The sequence below is a fragment of the Patiria miniata genome, unplaced genomic scaffold (assembly GCF_015706575.1).
Source record: "Patiria miniata isolate m_02_andy unplaced genomic scaffold, ASM1570657v1 HiC_scaffold_3, whole genome shotgun sequence".
Taxonomy (NCBI): Eukaryota; Metazoa; Echinodermata; class Asteroidea; order Valvatida; family Asterinidae; genus Patiria; species Patiria miniata.
Window position 1 is genome coordinate 30298816 of NW_024037069.1, and position 22792 is coordinate 30321607.

The window sequence follows — 22792 nt, forward strand, 5'->3', positions numbered from 1 at the left end:
ACATTGTACAGGGCAAACACGGCAAGATAATAAGAATGCAAAATCGTATGACTGTTCAGACCAATACACGAACAAAAATAAATCTTAGCCTATTCAGGCAAGATTTAAGTGTTTTTTTTACTTGTTTAATATTATTTGTGTAGTTAAGGAAGTACAATCCTAAATACTCAACGTTTTATAGCTCCACGGTTTTGATACCATTAGTTACCGGCACACTCTCGCAAAAAGTGGTTCGGCCAGCTTTCTATACAAAACCTCATTGGCTCGGGGTTTTGTGCGTACACTTATCAGTCAGCCGATCACGCTCAATTGACTTCGGCAAAACCGCAATTCCCATCATAAAGAATAAGTTAACCAAACCATTTTTTTTCCAAGAGTGTGTTTCTAATGGACAGTTGAGAGTTATAAATAAATGTTAAATATTGCATTTATTCTACACATTATTTTGTAATCCTTTAATTTCTAGAAATTCTAAAGCATGTGTGCTCCATAGTCCAACAGTCGTTCCGAAATGCACGTGGTGAGATATCTTTGCTAAAAATATTAAAATATACGTTTAAATATGTTGTAGGCATGATTGAGATTTGTGGGGTTCACGAAAATTTAGGGTTAAAACAGACCATTCCAAATAAACCCATGCTTACTTCTGACTTGTGACCGACTTGTGATTTCAGCTCACCTAATACTCATTTTTGGCCCGAAAATCCAACTTCACAAAATTAAGTCAAATGTTCACACAAGGTGAGAAGAGGCCAAAAATGAATCCCCGAGAGATTTCAGCTCACCTAAGTCAAGATCCAGGGAGAAAATAAACATTTAATTTTTTTGCCCAAAAAGCCCAAATCTTGAAAAGTTGTCCATATCCGCGGTCATCAAAAATACTCATTTTTGGCCCGAAAATCCAACTTCACGAAATTAAGTCAAATGTTCACACAAGGTGGGTAGAGGCCAAATATACGTTTAAATATTTTGTAAGCATTAAGATTCGTGGGGTTCATGAAAATTTAGGGTTAAAACTGACCATTCCAAATAAACCCATACTTACTTCTGACTTGTGACCGACTTGTGATTGACTTGTGATTTGACTCTTGATGGACTTGTGATTGACTTGTGATGACTTGTGATTGACTTGTGATTGACTTTTTCATTCATTCATTCATTTCGGTTTTATTGTTAAAAAAGATTGTAACCAAAGAAAAAGTCCAAGGACTAAAAATATTTGCAACTGACTTGCGATTGACTTGCGATTGACAAGCGATTGACTTGTGATTGACTTGCGATTGACTTGTGATTACATTGCAATTGACTTGTGATTGACTTGTGATTGACTTGTGATTGACTTGTGATTGACTTGTGATTAAATTGCAATTGACTTGCGATTGACTTGTGATTGACTTGTTATTTGACTCTTGATTGACTTGCGATTGACTTGTGATTGACTTGTGATGACTTGTGATTGACTTGTGACTGAATTGATAGGACTTGTTCAATGACGGCCATCTCTGTAGAAGAACTGCAACTGTATTTTACGCAATCAAGCACGCATTGCGCAGTGTTGAAAATGTTCCAAACACCCGCGTTTTTTGCTCGAAATGTGTTCGAAATACGACGCAGCCAATGCGCGTTATGCAAGTTGACGCTCAAAATGCCAATGCACGTGGCCACTTGTGGTTGGTATGTAGGAAATAACGTCATTTGAACGAGACCTATTGCAACTCTGGTTTTTAACCCATTTGTCCCTGTACTGCCCTAAACTGCCCTACCTGTTACTTCCTGTACTCCCTCAAACCACCCTAGCGCTGTATGGGTGTATGGATTCCTCAGGGAATAAATACAATTAGTACAATGCAGTATAGATGTTACACGAGTTTAAATTGAAGTGAACCACCACATGAGCATTACTGTCATCCAGGATTTCTGACTACAGTGAAACGCCGCTATAACGAACATCGCGGGATCCACAGAAAATGTTTGCAACAGAAATCGTTCAGTAGAGCGATTTTTAGCTGCTGGTGCTCCGGTACTTAGAACTTCACTGGGCGTAGTTACTGAAAGACCACTTTGAACACGAGCTGACTATTGAATGATGTCATTATACAGTTTTTGAGCTTACTACCTACAGCAATGGGTGGCTTTCCCTTTTATTGGGAAGTAATAGCCACTTGTCACGTACTCTTCTGTTGACATTTTTCAACAATTTTTGGTTTTGTACACAAAACCTGAAGCCAAGGACGATGTTCGGTAAAGCCGAACGTTCGGTTTAGCGGTGTTTGGTATAGCGACGTCCCACTGCATCGACTACGACGAGTTATCCATATAAGGCTTGTTCGGTCTCCATCTCTGGCTGCTGACGTCAACAAATTCAACAACGTCGCCTGTGCGTGATGAGATGTCCTTTTTGTATTTCTCAAAGAGCCACCGGGAAACCTTGACGGTGTCGCCTGGAGGTGAAAGGTCACAGAAGGAAAATTGCATTGTGGGAGTTGTTCGTTTGAAAGATTCAATTTGAAGCCCAGTCCTGTCGTGTCATATTTATGTTGGATAAACCATCAGAGCGTGCAAGTCTCGCCAGTCCTCGTTCACTTTTTTATGTGAACGTCTTGGTGCCAAACACTGACTAGTCTAGTCACAGACTCCCGCGTTTGAATTAACCCAATTGTTATCTGCGCGACCGATTGAACGGAAGTTGAGGTCAACAATTTAAGTTTTATCGTAGTCATCAATTCGCAATATTTCCAATATGTTGTAAATTGTAATGCTTTCTTTTCTTTCGCATTACCCATTTATTGCCCTTGATTAGATGGGCCCAGTCAGGGCACAAAATAAATGCAAAAACTGATGTTACGCACGTTGTAGATCCAAAACATCGGTGCCTGGATGTGCTGTATTCTAGAAAATCTCGCAGGTTTTTGAGAGGTCAACTTGCATGCTCTATTGGTTCAACATCGGTTTTCCAAACAGAAACAGACTGACAATATTCAAACAGCCCATCCATCAATGGGGCCTCTTAGAAGTCATTTCATTAAATATGCATGGTGCTTGTGTTCTTGGGCAAGACACTTTACTACAGTTGCCTCTCACCACCCAGGAGTATGAATGGGTACCTGTGAAGGTAGAGACCAAATTGAGCTGATCTCCAGCTGCTGCAGAAAAAAATGGTCTCATGGACTGATGAACAGGGGTAATAATTGTGAAGTGCTTTGAAGCTCTTGGTATAAAGCGCTTTATCTTCAAGTAAACTTGAATCCTCAATCCTGATTGGTCGATCCATGGCAACAAGCCGTGCTACATATAACCATGTAGCACGGCCACGGTCCATACCGCACTCCGCGTATTGCGCTATTCCAAGATGCGCACGCCATTACACGCACGTGTAATAGGATAACCGCTGAAAATCTTTTTAGTGCGTCAAGTTTGCTTGAAGATAAATTCGTTATCACGCTCGCGCTCGTGGAACACGGAAAATGTAGTGCGTCTTTATCCCACATACCACTCGGCCTTCGGCTTCGTGGTATGTGGGACACAGACGCACTACATTATTCCGTGTTCCACTCGCACTCAAGGAAAACTAATAATATAAGCCAAACATTATTATTATTATAATGACATGTGCGGTTGGAACATACAGGTTGGCACTGGAGAGGCACATGTGTTGTTGAGAGCTTGCGCAGTCTGTGGGCGGAGCCTAAGCAATCAGTCAATTGTCCCTTCATCACTTCACAAAGCCAACCATCAGTGTTGTTTTTGTACTTACCAACTGGTTCCGTTGTGAAGTCAGATGTGTCAAATGTCCAGGGCATCTCTATCGTATTCAAGCAGAGTTCGTTGAATCTGGTCTGGTTCCAGACCCGATGTTCATCCATGTAAATATCCAGTTCAAATGCAAACAGGCTCCATCTTCGATGGTAATATCTGTTGGAAATCCAACAAATGTGGAGATAAGTATCTGGAATCTGTGAATGGCTTTAGAATTGTAATTTTGTGGCTGTTGTCAAATTTCGGGTTGGTGAAATAATGATCAATGCTGCTTGTGTCCTCGGGCAAGATACTTTATCACGTTTTTGAAATAATTTCCATTTCTCTCCAGCCTCGACTCCAGGAGCGCATGCTCGTTCATTACACTAACCCCTGTCTGTGATGATGACGTAAATGACGCTGAATGGCTATTCACAGCGTACTGCGCGGGCATTTCGAAGATTGCACGCCGGGCGCGCCCATAATGCGCTCGCGCTCGCGTGCTTAGCTTTGCACGTAACGTCACGTACGAAAAAAAAAATTACGATTCAAAAGTCGCGAAGCCTGTACGATATGGATTATGTCAGCCGCGTTTTTCGCTAAAAAAAACCCTGTATCTGTGGTTGTAAAGGCACGAAAGGGGTACGTACATTTAATACAAATCTTTGCTAATTAACACAACGTCGAAACGTTGTGTTTGAAAGGATTGATTCTTCAAAATCACAACTTTTAACATTTTAAAGATGGCGTCGGCACGTAAAACGGATAAACTGCAGCCCTAATTATAATGTACCGTATTTTGGTACATTTAAATTACACAATTCCAGGGGTTACGATTGCGCAAGGCATGATGGGAAACAACACGGCGCTGCAAGATCGTACCCACGGGGCACGAGGTTGATTTCTCTCCAACAATGTGCTTTGTGACTCAGTCTGCAATCTTGAAAAAGATACGACTGGAATTTCGAAAAGATATGAAAACTATTAAATGTATAGTTCCTGAAATATTTTTTATGACTTACGATTTCATGAGGCCGGCCCATTGCTTGTTGGCGTAATCATTGATTTCTGCGTGTGGTCCCCAGATAGTGATCTGGTTCCGTGCATTATAGTCCAACCATTTCTGCTCCTGTGAAGTATAAAAATCACTGCCTCAAAATTGGAGAGAAAACTAAAATGTTCGTTTGCTTGCTTTGCCTCGGTCCATACAGCTGATTCTACCACTGAACGGTTGTTAACCCAAAACAGTGTTGAATTTCTACTCATAGTTTTACTCAAGTACTTTTCCCTTTAAACACATATCCTTTTATAATCTGTTACAGCTCTGGTTTGCATGAATGGGTTTCCATGACATTTTCACTGATTTATACACAAGAGAATAATTAATATGCTCCATCAAAATGAAATACTCATGTTAGGTACTTTTTGAGAAATTTAACGATATCGGCTTGCACCATATTTTTGGTCACCCTGTATTGATAATTTACATCACCCCGACGCAAATTCTATCTCATAAATAAATAAAAACAAAATGATTGAATTGCACAACCAAGCTGGCACTCAATTGTAAGCTATGGCATAGAAGATTACAAAAAAAATTTAAGTTAAAAATTATCTTGACGAGGAAAAATCCAAACCTTGACTGAAGTGCCCAGGGCCTTGGCGGACTCTAGCCAGTTGCCTAGCAACCAATGTGAGTCGGTTGCTAGGAGCGTATCCATGTCCAGCAATACATCCAGAATCTTGGCCAGACAAGACCTGGTAAATCAGAAGTAGAATTAAAAATGCAAACCGATGAAGCAATCATTATCCAAAGGTTTTTATCCGTGTCTTTTGGCAAATTAAATCACAGAAATATTTGCTGCGCTTACCGTGCTGCTGTTTTGTTGTTTTTGTTGAATACAGTCTGGAATTCTGCATAGTATGATGCAGAGATATCTTGTAAGACTTGTCGACCGATGTCCACGAGATCATACCTGAAATGCATGACGTATTTAACAAAAGTAATTGAATAATGAAAGGTTTGCGGAAACACCATGTGCGAATAATTTCTCAACTAAGAGAATGGTTCTGAAAAGAACCAGAGGTATAAACTCGACGTTCCGGTCAGTATGCTCTGACCGTCTTCAGGAGAGTGGATACTGACGGTCAGAGCATACTGACCGGAACGTCGAGTTTATACCTCTGGTTCTTTTCAGAACCATTCTCTTAGTTGAGAAATTGTTCGCACATGGTGTTTCCGCAAACCTTTCATTATTTAGTATCTCCACCATGCAAAGCCTCAAATCTTACTTAAAAGTAATTGAAATATATTTTTTTATAATGGTAAATATGGTTCTTTCCTCACTTTTCAACTAACCCTGGTTCAACACCCCAACTGGTACGTCATTTGCATGTATTTGATCAGTTCTTACTTCATTGTATGGCTGTTTTTCTTAAATATTAAGGGCTTTTGTCTTGAAAACATGCTTTTGTCCAACCTGACAGTTGGACTACATCAAGACAGTGCTACGGCAGCAATTCTTGAAAGCAATACTACATATAAAATGGAATAACCATCATTGCGTACAACCTATTTGAGAAGGATCCCAGACTTGACCGCTTGTATTCATTACCTGTAGAGCGGACTGGTGCCCAGCTCAGCTGATGCGTTGATCATGAGTGGCCAGGCCTTAGCAACCTCCCTCCAATCATACCACATCTGAGACAAAAACAAACAAACAAACAAACACATACCAGTCGTATACATCTTGCCATGTCTTGGGAGTGTTCACCCCGTCAGTGTGACCACTCTCCAAATTTGAAAATCTCAAGATGACCGCGGTTAAATTCCCAAGATTTCCCTAGACGTATCTTAATAGCAGCACAGACCCAAATTTTATGATGCAGTCGTTAGCACAATGCAAGTGTACACTTTTTATAAGTGCATTGTGCACATAGGGTTTAAGTACAGCAAAACAACATTTTGTGCATGTGAAAACTCCCCACTCATCGGCACAAAATCCCAAGACTTTGAAACCTTTCCCTAGGCCTGAACCAAAATTCCAAAGATCTTAGGAAAAAATTTCCCAAAAGAGTGGGCAAACTGCACCTCTTGCATATTGTGGCAGATTTACAATGTTTATGCAATAATCACAGACACTTTCTTTCTAGCAAGCATTAAATGAAGTATTCTTGGAAGGTCTAGCACCAAAAGGGTGTATCAGTGTACAATTCTGTTGTGATTAAATGCACTAATACTGAACTTACATCTGGCTGACTTTTTAGCGACGGTCGCGAGACGATTGCATTGCGATTATGTTCCTTGGTATTCTCCATTGAGTTGTAGATTGTGTCCTTCAGAATCCTCCAAGCATTGTGGGATTGCTGGCTGAACTTCCCGTAGCGTCTCACAGCGTAAGAATCAATCCTGATGAAAATTAACAAATTAATCTTGTATAAATGTACCATGAATGCAACTGTAATATGGACTATGCCTCATTTGTTAACAAACTTGTTGCTGTGGTCATGTGGTGCCGACTTAAACAGGGTAGAGATTGGGGGGAAAATGAAAAAATCAACAAGATAATTGGCAAAGAGTTTAAGGGTCGCCAAAAGCCCAGAGCAACGTAGGGTCTACGGTATATAGTTGTACTTGCCTAAAGGCACCCCTTAAAATATCCATTTCTTTTGTTCTACATGTATTTGTATAGGTAAAAACCCTTTATGGTAAAACCTCAGGAATTCCAGATTTCAAAAAGAATTCTTTAAAAATCCTGAATTCAGGGAAAGTCTTGACGAATAAATCCTGACATCAGGAAAAATGCTGACCAAAAAAATCCTGAAATCGGGACAAATCTTGGGAAAAAGAATCACAAAAACACGTAAGAAAAATTCTGACAAATCTCACCCCTGCAAGCTTATAGTCAAGCCTAAATTCTCAGAACTGTGTTTATCAATTGAATATCGGTGGTTCTGAGAGTAAGAAAAGAATGAAATATCCAGACGCCACTTCAGCGGTTGTGTACAAAGTCTAGGGAGAGTCAAGAGAATGTTCTAAGTGTTTCCTAACAAAATTGGAAACAGTCCCAGAATCATGTCTTTTCAACATTTTTGCAATGACTGACCTTTATTGAGATGATATATGAACAAAAAAGAGACATCTGGATGCAACATTCTTTCGAAGAGTAATGATGTTCACAAAGATAGATGCAGAGCATAGGATCGATTCACACACAGCTAGATCAAAAGCCATTCGTTGTGAGTTTTGTTTGATGAAGCAGAAATTTCCATTCTGTCCATTACAAGTCATCTTACCACGCTGTCACATTAGCAGGCTGGGTTCGCCAGGCGAGATCATTCATGAAGGCGTACATCACGTCGTTCTGATCGATGCCTTCTGGAGTCAGACCGGTGCCCACCATGGTGGAACCAGGGAATATCCTGCCAACAAATACTGCCTAGAAAATAAACGACCAATACAAAAATCAACATTCATTCAAAATTCGGGAAATTGATGTGTGAGCAAAATGTCAAAAAAAAGACCAATGAAGCATTTGGTCCTAATTCTACTCAAAAAAATTTTGAAAAAAATTTCACGGCTGATGGGTTAAGATGTCAAGATTGCCTCGACTCGTCTCTGGACGACGTCTAAACACGCTAATGCCTCGTGCCTTTTGTACACACACACAAAGTCCGTGAAGTCCGTGGAGGCCGACCGTGTGTGCTGATCTGGAATTGGCCATTGCAAACAGCCTATTGTTGTACAATTTACGCTCCAGTGCACACCCCGGACTATTGAAACATATGAGGTTTCGACAAGAAATATCGTACAAATACTGTTGAAATGACTCTTGCGAATCAGTGTTTGTGGCGTTTGGCTATATATCAGAAGTTGGCTGGAAAATATTACCTGTTGCGAAAATCAAAATTTGGGGCAAAAATATTCCCGGCGTGAGGTGGTTCAGCGAAAAAGGTCAGGTGGATAGTGACAAAAGACTGGACACTATCGGACAATAGGTGGCACTATTCTTGGTGGCAAATATGCTGACAAACACATTATTTGTTCCTAACCTTATTGATATAATCTAGCCGGCCGTACAATCCATGGTTCCCTCCGAAGTTGTGCAGCATACACCAGATGAACGGTTGGCCGTAGTAGGAGTCGGTCCGATCGTAGACAGGGAGGATATCCGATGCTAGATCCAAAACAATCAGGCGACCCTTAAATGGACAAACAAAAATTCATAGTATTCAATCAATAATACTTACTGTAATAAAGGAATGTGTTCTTCATTAGAAAGCAGGAAGTCGTGGGTTTGAGTCCCACCAAAACAAATTGTCATGCTCTCGCACAGCACTAAGAAATATATTGCTGCTAAAATTTGATGTCTATGAAGGGCAAAACCAAATATTAAACATTTTCTACGCCGTAAACCCACCAAATGTTCAAATTTGAGGGGAAAAAATTTCTTTGGGAAAAAAAGAGTTTCTTTGCATGTTTTAGAAATGATCGCTTAAAAGTAGAATAGACCATTTGTCATTTGTGTATTTTTATTCGTTTGAAGCAACAAAAGTGCTCAAAATCTACAAACGGGTGCTTAACAACTAACCTGATGAAGTTGTAGCTCTGTGAATGCTAAATATATTGAGAAAACACAATATTCTGGTTTTCGATTTCAATTGAAAAGTTTCTGAGTCAAATTTTGAATTACGCCCTCTTGTGGCACAATCCTAAAATCAGCATTCGGGACATGATTCTCATTCAGCCGATTGTAGTTACGTGATGTCACACACTGAACCGACAAGTAAGAGTAACCATGCACGCGTCTACGTCACGTCAACGCTTGTACCCATTCACGGATTCGCACAACTACAAACGGAAATTTCCAAAACTGTGTCACTTGGCACATCTTTGGACATAACCTTCTGTTATTGTTTTCTTCAAAGTGACAGCATGCCAGAAGGAATAATTTCACAGGGAGTTTAGTGCCATTACTATCTTCAAACCAAGAAAGCTTATCAATGATAATTTTGCCAGTTACTTTTTGGATAGCTGCAAATTCTACCATTCTACCTTTAAACATCATTATTTTTCGAAGTAGACAAACCCCTACTTCATTTGAACAATTTCAAAAGTTTTCCTGGATTTCTTTTTCACCTACCAAAGGCACTGCCGTTAGGTGTGCTTTTATCTGTTCTTTGTACCAGAAACCGTTGACGGTAAACAGCCAGCCCTGCATCAGCCAGATGCCTTTAGGATCCGCAGAGATGATGGTGTCGTAAACGCCCCGGCTCGCATTGGCAAGATAACCAAGATCACTGAATGGAAAGATGAACAAGTATTAATGAAACAAAGTATGAATGACTGATTGATCCTGAGCATAGTATCCAAGGTCACTAAATGGACAAAATACCGGGTAACAGGAATAAAGTGCGAGTGGATTATTCTTTCATGAGAAACCCTTCCCTGCATTTTTTTTTAGGCCAAGACGACCTAGTGATTGCTTAGTAATTTCACCCTCTTAGTGGGAAGTCAATGTTCAGAGCAATATGTAAAAACCCGTTAAAACCCTGCAGGTCAGTGTCAGGTGAAGAGATATGAAAAGTCACAGAGCATTTCACTGTATATTTATATATATGTGTGACAATAAATTAAATGAAATGAAATTAAAGTAACAATGTCACACAGAGAGTCACTGCACAAAAAAAGCAATGTGGAATGTAGTGCAGCTTGACCGAATCTGCCTGCTTGCCCTGAGCTTAACCACTCAAAAGAATTGTGCAGGGATTTGAAGTGGTATCCATACTCCACAGAAGATTACCTCAAAGGAATTTGAAGTGTGGGCGCTAACTCTATGGTAAAAAGTATTTTGCTAAACTTCAAGAGTTGTAAAGTGCAGAAGACTAGGAGAGTTAAGCGAAGTGATTTTTTTTTTTACAGCACCCCCCCCCCTTCCCAGTCTTGAACAAAGACAGTTACTGTTTGAGAAACTACAAACACCGGGCTAGATAATTCAGTTGGAAGACCAATGATATGGACACAGTTAATTTATAACAAAAAAAGTTGTTTATCAATAGTTAACTTTAGTTTCTGACATAAGAACCTTTACTATTTACTTTGAAACAGGATTCATTTCGTTGAACAAATCAGCATTGTAGACATGATCAGTGCCATTAAACTCTGCTATCATCTGAAAAGAAAGGAAAATTGGCAAAGTTTTTTTATCTATAACTAGCACAAAAACTTTCAAACATATGTTAAATGGTGGCAAGACATACTACTAGCCTATAAACAATGGTGTCAAATTTCACAACAATGCTGTATGGGCTCCATGCGCCGACCAAAGAGGGCCCCCTTTTACCTAGCAGCGACATCCCATGGGTGGGACATTTCGCTGGTTGACGGGCACCGTTCCTTGTGTGTGACGCACGTACATGTACACCAGGGGATTTGTACTATGCACACGCAGTGGCCACGCTTCGCGACAATGAATTGCAGTCAGGCAAGATGGCGTCGGTCGGTCACCCCCAACTGTGCTTGCTTTGCCGGTGAGGGGGTACTTGTGAACGGAGCGGATACTTAGTTTGTCGGTAGTACAAAAGCCTGTATCGATTTCTTAAGGTGCAACCCGATTTCAACAACAGCAACATATATAAATTACAGACTTTCGAAAGAATATTTCAGGTAGTTTCTTACCGTTTCAATGAAAGCTTTGCCAATCGTCTTGAAAAGAGGGTCGGACGGAACCAGGTACTTAGTGCTTCACATCAAAAATGAAAAAGTGAAGAAAACAAAATCTTACAATCCATATGAATTTAATGTGCCTTTCGCCATTGAAAACTTTGACAGAAATGGATCCGTTTAAAAAATGAATTTGAGAAAACAAAGAGCGAAATCTTACTATAAAATTGTTTTTACTATAAAATTGTTGTTTTTAACTTACCAACAGTACTGCGGATCTTTGTAAAACTTGCTCCAGATGGTTCCGTTAATAATGTTGGCTTTGGGAAACAACCTAGAAAAAAATTGATAACGCTACGTAAATTATACATAGAAATTACAGTCTGTGCCTCTACAACACGTTGGTGCTCCCTGTACTTCTCTACAACATGGGTACCTGGGGCCTCGCTCAAAAACAGAACGACCAACTGGACTCATTCCTCCGAAGCCAATTACGACAGATCATTGGCATGCGGTGGCCACATCGCATATCCAACAAGGCACTCTATCCGCTCCGTTTACAAGTACCCCCTCACCGGCAAAGGAAGAACACTTGGGTGTGACCGACCGACGCCATCTTGCCTGACTGCAATTCATTTGCCGCGAAGCGCGGCCACTGCGTGTACTTAGTACAAATCCCCTGGTGTACGTGCGTCACACACAAGGAACGGTGCGCGTCAACCAGCGAAATGTCCCGCCCATGGGACGTCGTCGCTAGGTAAAAGGGCACCGTCTTTGTCGGCGCACGGAGCCCATAGTCACTGCAAGTGTGGTCCACTCAGCATCAGGACCCTTGAAGCACGCTGGCAACTCTTCGGACATGTCCTGTGGCTACCGAGAGATGCACCCACTCAGAAATTCATCGATGAGTACTTCGGCACAGAAGCAGGCATGGAAGGCTGGCTAGGACGCCCTTGTACCACACTAGCAATCATTCTTGACAACGACCTGAAGACGGTAAGCAAGTGCTTACACAACACTGCAAACTGGAAGAAGCTACATACGTACAGCTATTGACAATGGGAGAGTGGATCGCACTGATGAGGAAAATCATTGAGACGACAGAAGCAAAACTGACATAATATTTATGAAAGCAACGCACAAACTACTTCACACACAATTACAGAACTGTCGTTTTTAAAGAGATTTTTGTAAAACCGTGCTGCAACCCTCCTGCTGTAGCTAACACCATTCAGAAAAACAAACTGATTCTCAATCACAAAGATTTTAACAAAAAAAATGCAACCTACCTCACTGTGGCATTAGGGACGTGGCCAGCAAATGCAGGCAGTACGGGCGTCATGCCCAGATCTCGCATTCTCTTCAGGATTTGATGCTGTAACTGCAGCTGATTGGCGTGCCAAGATTGCGTCAGGGGTCCACCCCAGCCGTGAATATTGCCCATGCGAGCCCTGTAAGTAAACACACAAAACAAGAACAAGTCAATTTATCAAGAATATATCAATTTGTTTTCAATTGGCATGCCAAGATGGCGTCAGAGGTCCGCCCCAGCCTTGAATATTGCCCATGCGAGCCCTGTAAGTAAACACACAAAACAAGAACAAGTCAATTTATCAAGAATATATCAATTTGTTTTCAATTGGCATGCCAAGATGGCGTCAGAGGTCCGCCCCAGCCTTGAATATTGCCCATGCGAGCCCTGTAAGTAAACACACACAACAAGAACAAAAGTCAATTTATCAAGAATATATCAATTTGTTTTCAATTGGAATTCATAGTGTTGTTTGGCTATTCCTGATGAAATCTCGCATGCCCGAAATTAAACATTTGCAACGGAACGGAGCTTTAACAGCGACTACTTGTGATGAGAGCTCATAGTGTGGGAAACACCTTGTTTTAGAATTTTCAACCTCTGGATTGCCACCCCGGTGCTCTACCAACTGAGCTATGGCGATTCCTCATTTTGTCCACGTCTGTGTTCAAGATGCGCTAGTCAGAAGCCATATCTAAACATGCACTAACCATTACAGTGTTCCAATAATGTGCCTATCAATTGTCCCCCCCCCCCCCTCCGATCAATCTTGTGACCCTGTTTGCGATGAAATTGGGGTAAAAACTGTTGTGTTTTTTTTCTTTTGAATTACCCATTTACTGTCCTTGGTTGGAAGGGCCCAGTCTGGATACAAAATAAATGCAAAACAAATGGAAAGAATGTTGCAACCTGACGCTGCTTTTTTTTTCATATATCATCTCAATGAAGGTCAGTCATTGCAAAAAATGATGATAAGACATGAATCTGGGACTGAGAAACATTTCCAATTTTGTACTTAAAGGGAAAATACAACATTTGCAAACATCAAAAAATAAAACTACCAAATCATTTTGAAATACCTTGCTGGACTGTTAGTGAATGACAGTGTAAAGCATCCTGTAAAATCATGGCACCTGGTATACTATCCTTTTCAAGAAAAGTGGTATTTTTGTATCAATTTCCAATGCTGATCGGCCGACCAGCGTTGGAAAAATCTGGCTTTTTTTCAAATACTGGCCCCAATTAACCATCGCACTTGTTTGCAATCGATTACACACCTATGAACGGGTACAAGACTGGTTCCCTGACCTTACAATTCCCCAATGTATGTAAACTGCTCTGTTTCTTCTTAAATGGAGTCAGGGAACCAGACTACAGGAAAATTATTGTTTTTCTTGGTTTTTATAGCATTTTTGAACCCAAAACCTCAAAAAAGTCAGTGTAACTATATTTGCTACATATTTCCAACCCCCCAATTCCATCCATTTCTGAAAATTACAGCAAAAGCAAATGATGTATATTCCCTTTAAATACTTAAAAAATTGTCTTGACTCTCCATAGACTTTGTCCACAATCGCTGAAGTAGCGTCAGGTTGCAACATTCTTTCCCAAAAAATAGGACGTTAAACATGTTGTAGAGTTTACCCATGTGCTGTATTCTTGTAAAATCTTGCAGCTTTTTGAGGTCAACTTGCACGCTCTGGACCAACAATATCTAGTTGTAGATTGTGTCCCCAGAAACCAACCTACCATGCTAGGAAAGCAGGCCCTCCAAAGTGCGTATCCAGATCCTTCTGGGTGAAACCCATCTTGAGGTAGACCTTGTGCCAGATAGCTTCCTGGGCGTTGAATGCTAGGGGCAAGTTGATGCCATTCATGGCCATCCAATCGATCTCTCTCTCCCATCGCGTCCAGTTCCACCAGACGAAGGAGTAGCTGACGGTGCAGACGTTCTGGTAGTAACGGAATCTGACAAAAGGAAAAACCATCCAGACCACACACGGTTAGAAAACCAAATCAATTATTGTGCTCCTTAAAGCCGGAGTCCATCATTGGCAGCTATCCAAAAAGTAACTGGCGTAATTATTGTTGAAAAACATACTCGGTTGAAAGATAGTAAGGGAACTAAACTCCCTGTGAAATTATTCTTTCTGGCAAGCTGTCATTTTGAAGAAATCAACGAAAGAAGGCCTTTCTAACGGTGCGTCTTAAGAAGCACGGTTGGAAATTTCCGTTAGTTTGTTTTTTTATTTGGCGAAGCGCACGCAAGCGTTGACACGACGCACACGCGCGCGCAGTTGCTATAATTCGTCGGATCAGTGCGCAACATCGCGTAGCTGCAATCGATTCAGTAACAACGTGTCTCGTACGCCGAATTCAGGCCCACTTCAAAACATGATTCAGCAACTTTTGGTTTGAAATCGAGATCCTAGAATGTTGTTTTTCTCGAAATACATGTATACAGCTGAAGCTGAGCTGAAACTTCATCAGGTTAGTTGTTCAGCACCCGTCTTTAGATTTTGAGCACTTTTGTTGCTTCAAACGAACAAAATGCACAGATTACAAATGATGGACTTTACCTTTAACAAAAACATCTCCATTGATGCTGTCCTATAATGGCCCACGTACTTGTTTTCTCGTTCAATTGATTGTTCCCTTTTTGATCGCTATTTTGAATAATCTAACGGCTGATTTATTTGTTTGCATCGATTGGTTCATGTACTTGATGCTACCAACAGAAACTTCAACGGCCAATCATTCCAATGATAATTATACATGGATTTTTTAAAAAGATTTTTGGCTTGCAAATCTTTTGACCCACGCTCTTTTACCTTTTAAAAAGGAAAGTTTCGTTATCATTGTGATCGTTTTTTTGTTTATCAAACTGAAAAATGTAACCAATTAACCCACATTTTGATTAATTCATCAAATACATGTACTAGTTCTAGTACCTGAGGATTGACATGTTTTACACAATCACTATTAATTTTTTTAATATTTTTTGTTTATAAAAAGAGTGATCCCCATTTGAGTGATCCCCGTTTGCTATTTCCCAGGTTTACAACATTGCTAATGTTGCTAGCATTGTGACATTGGGGCGTGACATCTGGCTACATGGCATATACAGGTTTATGGCTTCTGGCTAGCGCCCCTTGAACTGAGACATTGACAAAATGGAGGAACCGCCAACATAGGGCTGGATAGCTCAGTTGGTTGAGCACCAGAACGGCAATCTGGATGTTACAGGCTCAAACCCCGTTCCAATCAATTTCCTTGTTCAACCAAAATAATATTCCCTATTCAACATACAATAAGCCATTTGCGAGTTAAATTTGAATAAAATCTGGAACGCTGGCTTAATCCAATGCCTTGCACGTTTTAACTTTGCATTCTCCCAACCAAAGTGACTGTAATTATATCACGTGATTCGGGGCAAGCCTTATGCTAGCAACCCCCAGCTCCGGCATGGTCTGGTGTCTTTGTGCCATTCTCACCCATTGTGAACAATGTATTGGTGCTGAGCGTCTCTTACGTAACTATGCAAGAGCTTGCCCCGAATCATGTGATAAGCAACAGTGTCTTTGGTCTGGAGAATTCAAAGTTAAAATGTGCCAAGCATTCTGAGCAAGTCAGTGTACCGGACGTTTTTCAAATTGAAATTCTTAAGGGTTATTAGTCACTCGCAAATGGCTTATTCTGGGCCAATTTTGAAATCTCAGCTGTATTTATGGCTTGGCTTTATATTTTTTTTGGGGGGGGGGTTGATATAATTGTCAAAAGTTTCCTGTTGGTACAAAATAAAGATACTTTCAAACTTGGCCTCACATTAGACACCCTTGTGTTCGGGTGGAAGGGTTGTGGGGGTTGGGGGAGTGAGGGAAGTGGAGGGGGGGGGGGGGGGGAGGGGGCTGGATGGGGGAGGGGAGTTGTAAGTTATACAAAGGTAATAACCTGTTCACCTGTTTGGACTTGTGATCTTCAGCGCCGGTTGGACCTTGGGCAAAGTCGACGGGACATTTAACTGGTTCCCTGCCCACGAAATATGACATCCACAGTAATGCTTCAAGTAATGATAGAAGCCCCATGCTGCCGCTACTCCTGTAGTACCAGTGATGTTGACCTTGTTATTGCTGGACTCAATCTAAGATCAGAGAAGAAACACTCATCGTTGTTTATCATGGAGGGGCATGTATAATCCTTAAAGGGCCCATGAAATGTATTTTTTTTTAATGCAATTCTTGAAAATGCATCTTTATGACCCATCTAACATTATTTTCATTTCAAGGGTATTTTGGTGCTTTTTTTTACTTTTTATTACTAATGCGAATTCCAATATTCATGAGCAAAAGTGTGATGTCATATCAGGCAGAAACCTCAGTGTTGCAATTGGTTTGTGCACAAAAAGTTGCCAGAATTTTGGATATTTCGCTGTCGTAAACTTTCTTTTATTTTAGTGATTCGTTGTTGGGTCAGTTCATGGCAGTAAGCCAATGAGCAAAATTTTCTCACAAATGTTTTCAATGAGCAAATTTTGGGTTCACAGTTTCAATAGAAAACATAAAAATATGAACAGGGTCTTTAATACTGAAGTGACTCACGGCAACAGCGCCCTCAGTTGTCTGGAAAAGCATGGACAATTTTAAATGTTTAAGGAAGTGCACTTTTCAGTAAAAATTAACCAAAAAGGGATGTCAATTAGTCTTCATACACTTTAAGAGGATTAGAAAGTAGCACAAAATAAGTTCCTAAGAAATATTCACTTCAAGAGCCCTTTAAGCCGCCCTCAGGTCGATCTGCAAAAAATGGGTACGTGGGTACCCATCATAGAAACCAAACCCCAAAATTCAAATCTCGGAAATTGATGTTCAAACTGTTTACCAAAGTCTGCATGATAATACCACCGAATCAGTGCGTCAATACTTTAAAGCTTAGGCCAAGTTCGGGCAAGAACCATTAGTCGACTAGTGGTTGATTTGTGACGTACCTTACGCCTGCGCACTAATAGCAACGTGCGAACGTCTCTAGTCAAACGCTGGTCAAAATGCCGTCGCAAAACGTCTGGATCCTGGCTCCCTGCTTGCGTTATGAATGCGCGCGGCTATTGGTTACCAGCGAAGCAACCAACCCCAGTAGGCTGGTTCCAAATAGTCGACTAGCGTAGTCAACCACCGTCGACTAGACAGAGTTCGGGCAAACGTTAGTTAACCATTGGTCAACTATAGTCCTTGCGCGAACTTGGCCTTTACCGTGTAAACTGCAACTTTCACGAGCCTCATAAACGTGAAATATGTTTTGTTTTTCCATGTAGCCTGGTTTTCATTGTGAAAATTCCCCACAAATGACATTCAAAACCTTTCTCTTTCATTGTCTGAGAAGTCACTAAGTAATTTGTAAAGTTGGTTGCAGGTACCTAATCCCATAATCTGGAACCGGTTACTGACATCAGCGGTCGGGTACTTCGGTCCGATGCACAGCCCTATTTACCTGGAATGTGTCAAGTCTTGGTGGCCCTAGTGATGGGTTGACCACCACGGTGAACGCTGCTGCTCGTTCAGGGATAAGTCTTCTGATCAGAGCAGTCACAGCAGCCGCCTGGTCATCGGGTCTCGTCTTGGTCTTGATGTGATCTAAAGATTTAAACTCTTCATGGGTGGAAAATAAAAGTGATAAGTATATTTATACAGACTTTGTTTATATTGGTTGGAAAGATTTCCATATACGAAGTTCACTCAACACCCCGTGTACAAACCCTATGAGATTGGACTGACAAATTCTAAGTGTTTTCTAAGAAAATGCTTGTATTTTCTCACTGCTCAAATTGACTTTGATGACATGAAATTGCTATCTGGGGGCTTGTTAGTCAATACAGAGGAAAATTAGTGAACTTCGTATATGGAAATCTTTCCTATTGGTTATACAGGCATGCAACTTGGAATTCACAAAAAAAGAGAAAACTCCAATCTACACAAGACTTTGTACAGTGTTTTTAATTTTTTAATGGCATAAGCGTGAATATTGGTTATTTATAAGGCAATTCCTCAGATGAAAATTGTTGATTTCGATCCTGAAAATTGACAAATGAAATTACGTACCTATTGCACTGATATGCACAGCAAATACTGTAATGATGGACACTATGGTGGATAGATGACGCATGCTGATAGCACTTGACAAAATCCAAACTGGTTGAATTCTTCAATCTGTGCAAGAATCATAGACAATTGAAGGTGGCTCTAAATGTTAATTATGTTATGCAGAATATTAGCAACTTATGTCTTTCTTTACCCAGACCCCAGAGCCCTCTCCAGCAATTTCATAATCAATTAGGAATGAATATTTGGCCAAAGCTTGTTTCCTTTTCTTTGACTGGCTCATTATAATTAGGCGAAAAGAATGTTGCAACCTGACACCATTTTTGTCTTCATAAAATCATCTCAATCAGTCAATGAAGGTTCTTCATTGCGAAAATGGTAATAAGACGTAAATCTGGGACAGAGAAACATTTCCAATTTTGTTAGGAAATACTTAGAAAATTTCGTCACTCTCCATCATGTCCTGTGTCCATAGACTTTGTAGTGTATATACACAACCGCTGAGGTAGTGTCGGGTTGCAACATTCTTTCCAATTAGGCAAGGACTGTCCAGGCCTACATGTAAGTCATATTTGTTTGTTTCGCCCGAGCTTTAGCAGGCCTAAATGCTACTTTGCCGGAAAAATCAAGAACGATCTCACTCTCTCAATATCATACGCTATGCGCTAGGCAGTGCCAGTTTTTCTGAAGTGGTCGAATACTCCCCCCTTTTAACTAGTAAATAGTAGGCCTACTACATGTAGGCCTATCCATTTTCTTTTTCTGATTCATGGCTCTAGAGGATTTTCTTTAATTAAAGGGAAATTAAGTCCAAACTGTAAAATGATCTGACCCCCATCTCGTTAAAACGAAGTCACAAGGACAATGACTTTTTGGCGCGGAACCAGACTAAGTTTGTCACGGTAAAAATGGCTACTACTAGTCCCCCAAATTAAAGTCACTGCGCATGTTGAGTGCTTTGCCGGTAAAATATAGTTTACTTAAAGTTTATCTGGCGCCGGCTAAATATACACTGCCAAATGTGTTGTGCAATCTATTCTAGCAGTAGCAGGTTAAAATCGTTTAAAACTTGAAAGAAAGCCGGCACTCCCAATTTTATTTTCCACACGTTTTTTTTTTCTCAAGTCAAGTCAAACAAAGTTGTCAAACTTCTTCTGTAAACATGGTGAAGGGCAGACAGGGCTCTGGAGTGCTCTGAAACATGCAAAACTAAATCAGGCCCACTTTACTCACAGTTTAGCCAGCAAATTTCTCCAAAAATTCCACTGGGGCAAAGAAAATGTCCTCAGTATTTCACCAACCAAGTTTGCAGACTCAATTCAATTTTAAAGGAGACTTTTCTTCAATATTTTGCACATGAGAGGGAAGTCAAGTGATTTCAAAATGGGGCTTAATACTAGACTAGTACATGTCCATCCATGGTCCAACTATTTGGAAAGACTGACCTCTTCATTCAGTGTCAATAGTCTGCATGGTCTGGTGGCTTTGTCACGCCCCAACTATCGCATCGGTCCCAACTATAGTTGGGCCTGTCCCAACTATAGTTGGGCCTGTCCCAACTGTAGTTCCACAGTTGGGCTGGCCCAACTATAGTTGGGCCTGTCCCAACTATAGTTGGGACGGTCCCAACTGTAAGTTCCACTGTTGGGCTGGCCCATCTATAGTTGGGCCACTCCGATCTTTTTATTTTGCTGTGTCCCAACTATAGTTGACATTGATGTACAACTGTAAAACGTTCCCTACAGCTCTGATACACGTCTGACTTTACTGGGGACCACTGAAATTAGTTATTGATGGGGCGAATCTATAGTTGGGCCACTCCAATCTTTTTATTTTGCGGTCCCAACTATAGTGTACATTGTTGTACGATTATAAAACATCCCCTACAACTCTAATACACATCTGACTTTACTTGGGACCAATGAAATTATCTATGGGTGGGGACCATCTGTAGTTGGGCCACCGCAATATTTTTATTTGGCGGTCCCAACTATAGTTTACATTGATGTACGACTATAAAACATTCCCTACAGCTCCATGGGCGTCGCGAGGGGGGGGGGCAAGGGGGGGCACTTGCCCCCCCCCCCCCCCCCCCCTGGAAAAGCCAAAAAAGAAAAAAAAAAAAAAAGGAAGAAAAAAAAGAAAAGAAAAGAAAAGAAAAAGAGGCGCGAAGACAAAGTGGTGTAAATTTAATGAGTTGGGGGGGGGGGGGGGGAATGTCCCTGCCCCCCTCTAAAACTGAGAAATCGAGAATGTGTTGAGAAATACAAGCATTTTTTGGCAAAATTTTTTTTTGCCCCCCTCTAGAAAAAGTCCTGGCGACGCCCATGTACAGCTCTGTTACATACTGTCCGACTTTACTTGGGACCTTTGACATTAGCTATGGGTGGGGCCCATCTATAGTTGGCCGGCCATGGCAATCTTTGAATTTTGCAAAATGTTGCTGGACAATAAAACCCAGCAGCAGCTGGACAACTCATCCAACTAGGCAGTACCACGTGACCGGCCAGCCTTGCGGCATGCATGCACGACGAATACACGGTGCCAGCGCCGCGGAACATTTAATCCAACAAGATCTATCAAGCATGAAGCATCCGGCGCAACTCCAGTCCTAACTATAGTTGGGCCGACCCAACTGCCGCACTATAGTTGGGACAGTCCCAACTATAGTTGGGACCGATGCGATAGTTGGGGCGTGACAGCTTGACTATGGAGAAATGTGTAATAAATTGAGACTAGTTCCTGCTTCATGCCACATGTTTCTGAAATTCTTTTGGCATGGTTGATTGATGCAGTACTGAAGCTGTGTTGGACTAGTTGTTTTAGGTGCCAGTCTATTTTCTTGTTTTGCATGTTTTCAATACCTTAAATTTTGGGACTCTCATCATACACAGTATTGAGAGTCCCAAATTTTCGGACTAGGTGAAGGGATAGGGAATGGACTCCAGATTTGGGTCCCATTTTTGGCGCATGGGCTGCCTGACCAATGTAGTAATTATTGAGATGGTTTTCATTTTGTAGCCGTATCTCATCTGTTCTATTGAAAATTAACAATCTGCATAAATAACAAAATAACCTGGACCAAAAAACCAAACCTATTTGCCGCACCAACCACCGTTGTTCTGTTCTGAAACTTCCGTCACGTCACATAGCGCCCTCTGTTGACACAATAACTACACGTTCGAAAATAAAACCTCGATTATTTTAGAGCGTATAGTTGATCTTTTTTATTTAAAACGTGTACTTGATGTTTTAATTAAGAACATGTACGTCATTTTAACCATGTTATGTTTAACCCTGTCACTTGCCACCCACTGTTGCCACCTCTATCAACCTTTCCTCCATAATTGAGGCCCAAACGAAAGGGCAGGGCTAGGGGAAGGGGGGGGGGTATTTTTTTTCTTCACTTAAAAAAGGGCTTTACTTTTTCACTCAAAAAGGGGTGAAGACTACATCCCCTAGTGTTGCCACATTGACCCTGAGACATTCGAAACCATTCACTAAACGCTTAATTCCTTTATTATTAAAGTACACAAGTAACTGAACACAAGAAGCATTGGTAAAACTTTCAAAGTGTGACCATGATTTAATAGTTTGCAAATAAGGACATGCATAAATATTTATAAACATTAACTTGGTATTGATTCTTACTTTCAAGTTTGGTCAAATCTTGTTTACCTTTACAATAATATATAATATATACGCCAACGTATTTCAACAAAAGTAAAATATAACAAAAGTAGCCTGATATTTTTAGCATGATTTTCTAACAAGAAAGAGACTTGAAATTGTTACTTAAAAAATAGAAAGGATTGGGGGTTTTTTGGGGGTTTTTTGGCAAAAGAAAATAATTGGAGAACGTCCAAAGATTTTCTGTGACACTTAAGATCAATGTTGGCAAGAAACAAATAGACGGTAACATTTCAAAATGTTTTTTGAAGTTGAAAAATACCACAAAAAGGTGAGCGCCTTTGGTTTGAAAAATTTCAA

The 22792-nt window shown here is 40.7% G+C and overlaps 1 protein-coding gene across 1 annotated transcript; it reads right to left on the bottom strand.

The window, feature by feature from the left end:
- Positions 1 to 2206: 2206 nt before the first annotated feature.
- On the bottom strand, positions 2207 to 21970 carry LOC119737658 (alpha-N-acetylglucosaminidase-like). The gene is made up of 19 exons (XM_038212148.1): positions 21898 to 21970; positions 18803 to 18910; positions 18195 to 18352; positions 16670 to 16851; positions 14460 to 14678; positions 12688 to 12849; positions 11661 to 11732; positions 11414 to 11477; positions 10834 to 10907; positions 9879 to 10035; positions 8788 to 8937; positions 8032 to 8174; positions 6985 to 7144; positions 6351 to 6436; positions 5607 to 5711; positions 5373 to 5493; positions 4758 to 4864; positions 3755 to 3912; positions 2207 to 2441 (listed from the first exon to the last, which is right to left on the bottom strand). Exons 2-19 carry the CDS (start codon positions 18864 to 18866, stop codon positions 2299 to 2301), a joined length of 2325 nt encoding a protein of 774 aa, XP_038068076.1. The 5' UTR covers positions 18867 to 18910; positions 21898 to 21970; the 3' UTR covers positions 2207 to 2298.
- Positions 21971 to 22792: the final 822 nt, after the last annotated feature.